Here is a 3,614-nt window from a genome sequence, read left to right on the forward strand (position 1 = left end):
TGCAAGCACAAGCTCTTCTAATTTCTCAGTGACCTCTCCAATACCTGCGGCTTCGTCATCTTTTCGGCTGTTACAAGGAAAAAATGTTAATAAATATGTACTGGTAGTTTTATTGCAACTTTGGTTAACTGTGGTAGGGTGTAAGCCTATACTTTTGTTTGAAAAAAGCAGAAAAGGGGAAAGAAACAACAACTCAATAACAAACAACAACTTGCGCCCCCCACTTTACTGTTGTATTCAACGGGTTGATTTAAAAAATGTTTTTTTAATAGTCACAATAGTAACATATTCTCGGACCGGATGTTGTCGCAAAAGGGCCAATGAGACCGATGGCGCCGTGTAGTGTAAAGAGGCTGCTTCGCATGTAACGCTCAACTAGCAAGCGTGACACATATTTATGTTCAAATTAAAACTTGTTACTTCTTACATTAGATAGCCATGGACCAATACATAGTTTTCAGGAACAATAAACAAGTGTGTCTCAGGGAAGAAGACATGACTTGTGAAAAACTTAGTTGCATATTTCAGGTAAAAAATACGTATGTTCTCTAGGCTATGACATCAGTCTCTGAGGGTTAGCCTGTTAACCTGACCCTAGATGAGCTGTTTCGATTGTTAATCATTAGCCTTATTTGGAAGACATTTAGAATTTGAAGAAGTTTTACTCTCAGCTTGAAGAAAATGCACTGAGTGGTTGTGTAATGTACACTTTCTTTACAGGTCTCAACTTGTAGTCTGTACCTAACTAACGATGCAAATGTGGCATTGTTTCCGGGAGCATCTGGCGTGTTCAGCTCATTCAACCTTACTGCAAGAGGTCATTATGTGGTTCACGGTGAGGACGAGGACGCCTCCTCAGCTTCCACTAATGTTAGCACGGGCCAACGTTTCGCATTCATGCGAACACCTTCGACTACTGCGAGTTCAACTGTCTCAGCCTCCCCCAGAGCAGTTTAAAACATTTCAAAGGTAATGTTATCCTTAATTGGTTGTTAAATAACAGTGATATGATTACATATTTTAAAATATTCTAATTAGGTGACAAGATAGGAAATAAATGAAAATGTAATTTTATTACAAAACACCCATAGTTAATATTTATTATGCTCATATCAACTACAGTTGCCATTCTTTGTCTCCTTTGTAGCTGTTGTGTAATAACATTTAATAGTCGCATTTCATTTACATTATGTACAAGTGGCAATATGGTTATTGCTGATAACAAAATACATGACCATTAACCATTGCCAGGTTTATAAATGACCTGTGTGTGTCACATCAATTATTTTGATATTCTTCCAGATCACTGTACCTGGCTGAGGTCGTTGGTGGGAGGTTGATTCCCAGCAGAATGGTGGTGGTCAGGTTTTTGGAATGTGAGGCTAATCTTCAGGGGATCATAGGAAAAGTACAAGATGCCACTGGAAGCTATGACCCTATGATACTGACTGATGCACAGGGTAATGCTATTTTGGAGTATGAAGGAACAACCGGTGGGTGACATTTAGTTTCTTAAAGATTAGATGATACATAATTACACATGACTGAACCATCCACCTAAGTTGTAATGTGTGTTTTCCTGGTTTCCACACCTACTTCAAAAGGGTCACACTACTGGAAACAGAATGCACGAAAGATTCTTGCTGTGCAAGAACGGGAATTCCAGGAGTTGCAGGGTAAAAAAAGGAGGCGACTGAGGTAATCTTGAAAGAACACAGTGACTAATTGGGACTTTGTCTTATTCACCGTATCCAACAGAGTTAGATAAGTCTATATATACAATTTCATCTCTGTGAGTGTCTTAACTCTGTCTGACGGCCGCACTGCTAGCTTATCTTAGCACAGATCCTGGAGTTAACCAGCTCCATCTAGCCTACTGCTACCAATAAGTGACAAAATAATAATCTGGGGGATACAGTGAATAAACTAAAGTCCCAACGTGTCGACATGTTCCTTTTTGTACAAACATTGAAATTGCATTGGGTTTTTAAATGTTAATGTACTCTTACCTTTTGTTACTATTGTGACTATTAAAAAAACATTTTTTAAATCAACCCGTTGAATACAACAGGAAAGTGGGGGGCGCAAGTTGTTGTTTGTTATTAAGTTATTGTTTCTTTCCCCTTTTCTGCTTTTTTCAAACAAAAGTATAGGCTTACACCCTACCTCAGTTAACCAAAGTTGCAATAAAACAACCAGTACATATTTATTAACATTTTTTCCTTGTAACAGCCGAAAAGATGACGAAGCCACAGGTATTGGAGAGGTCACTGAGAAATTAGAAGAGCTTGTGCTTGCATCCCAGAACCTACCAGATATAACTGCAACAATCAGAGAGCTCACCAACCTGGCTGCCACTCAGAGAGTCATCCTAAATCAAACACAGCTACAGACCATCAAGCAAGGATTCTGCTGTGTTGTTTGTATGAGTAAGTATGCAATAGATATTGTCCCACATGAAAGATAATTCTGTGTCCATTTTATTTTGTGACAGAATTTGAGATTTCCAAATAAAAATCATTTTTTACATTCTCTACCCAAGATCAGCTATCTCATCTGCATTTAATGCAAACCTTTTTATAACAGCGCATGGTGTAATGTTTCAAAAACAAAGTGTAATGTTTAAACACTAAAGTTGTACAATTGTTCAGTAAAATTAAAACACTATCATCCAATACATCAAAAAACAGACTGGATAAATGAGAAAAAAAATATTTTGTTTTTTAGAGTTCATCGAGGAGCCAGTCTTCACACTGTGTTGTCGAAGTATTATTGGTTGCAAAACATGTGTGGAACAGTGGCAGGAGACGTCTGTGCACTGTGCTAAATGCAGAGAGAACACAGCAGGCAACAACATACTTCAGGTTAATGGTCTGTCAGAGGTATTTTCTGTTCTAAGATCCCTTTTTGAAGAGTAAGATTTTGCACTTTATACTCACAAATAGGCATGTTGTGTTTACCTTTGTTTTATCAATTCAATGTGTCGGTCAGAGTTCTTGTACAATTGATGTTAAATTGTTTTTGTTGAAAATGTGACTACTGTTTTTATAGACATCGCTGCTTTACTGATTTAAACAGTTGTTTAAAAACACCCATTGCTCCCAAATCATCGCTCTTGTAAGTAATTTACATTCTGTAGTTCAAATAGAGCAAATGGTTTTCACACATTGCGCTGAGTTATTGTTATGAGATAGAGTAATGCTTCTTTGTATGGAGCAAAGTCATTGTTGACTGCTCTAGAGAACAAGTTTGAAATGTCTGAATATTTCTCTGCAAACTGATTCTCGACTGCAAGTTTGTCCTGTTCAGTTAAAAATGGATCAACTCCAAAGGTAGAATGGGTTGTCAGTGAAGATCCCAGCTGTTCTTAGTAAAGGTCTGCTGCTTCAACTGAATGAGGCAACATATCCTGTGCTATTTTTTTTGGACAACCACTGGCAGCCAAATTATTCGGTATACCTTTACCTGTAAAATAAAAGAACATACTGTTAGTCTTAAAACTTGTGAATGTCTGTTGTAATTATTTTCATCTTTTTCAGAACTGGTTTATATTACCTGGAATTCTGTGAGCATTCCATGACTCAACCATTCTTGTAAGACCAATCTGGCACAAC

General features: G+C 37.5%; 1 protein-coding gene across 1 annotated transcript; it reads left to right on the plus strand.

Annotated features, from left to right (window-relative positions):
* The first annotated feature begins 1,306 nt into the window (after nucleotides 1–1,306).
* LOC117949883 lies at nucleotides 1,307–3,444 on the plus strand. Its single transcript, XM_034880458.1, has 4 exons — nucleotides 1,307–1,493; nucleotides 1,605–1,698; nucleotides 2,233–2,429; nucleotides 2,728–3,444. Exons 1-4 carry the CDS (start codon nucleotides 1,352–1,354, stop codon nucleotides 2,916–2,918), a joined length of 624 nt encoding a protein of 207 aa, XP_034736349.1. The 5' UTR covers nucleotides 1,307–1,351; the 3' UTR covers nucleotides 2,919–3,444.
* The last annotated feature ends 170 nt before the right edge of the window (nucleotides 3,445–3,614 follow it).

The sequence above is a fragment of the Etheostoma cragini genome, chromosome 9 (genome assembly GCF_013103735.1).
Source record: "Etheostoma cragini isolate CJK2018 chromosome 9, CSU_Ecrag_1.0, whole genome shotgun sequence".
In the NCBI taxonomy this organism is placed as follows: Eukaryota; Metazoa; Chordata; class Actinopteri; order Perciformes; family Percidae; genus Etheostoma; species Etheostoma cragini.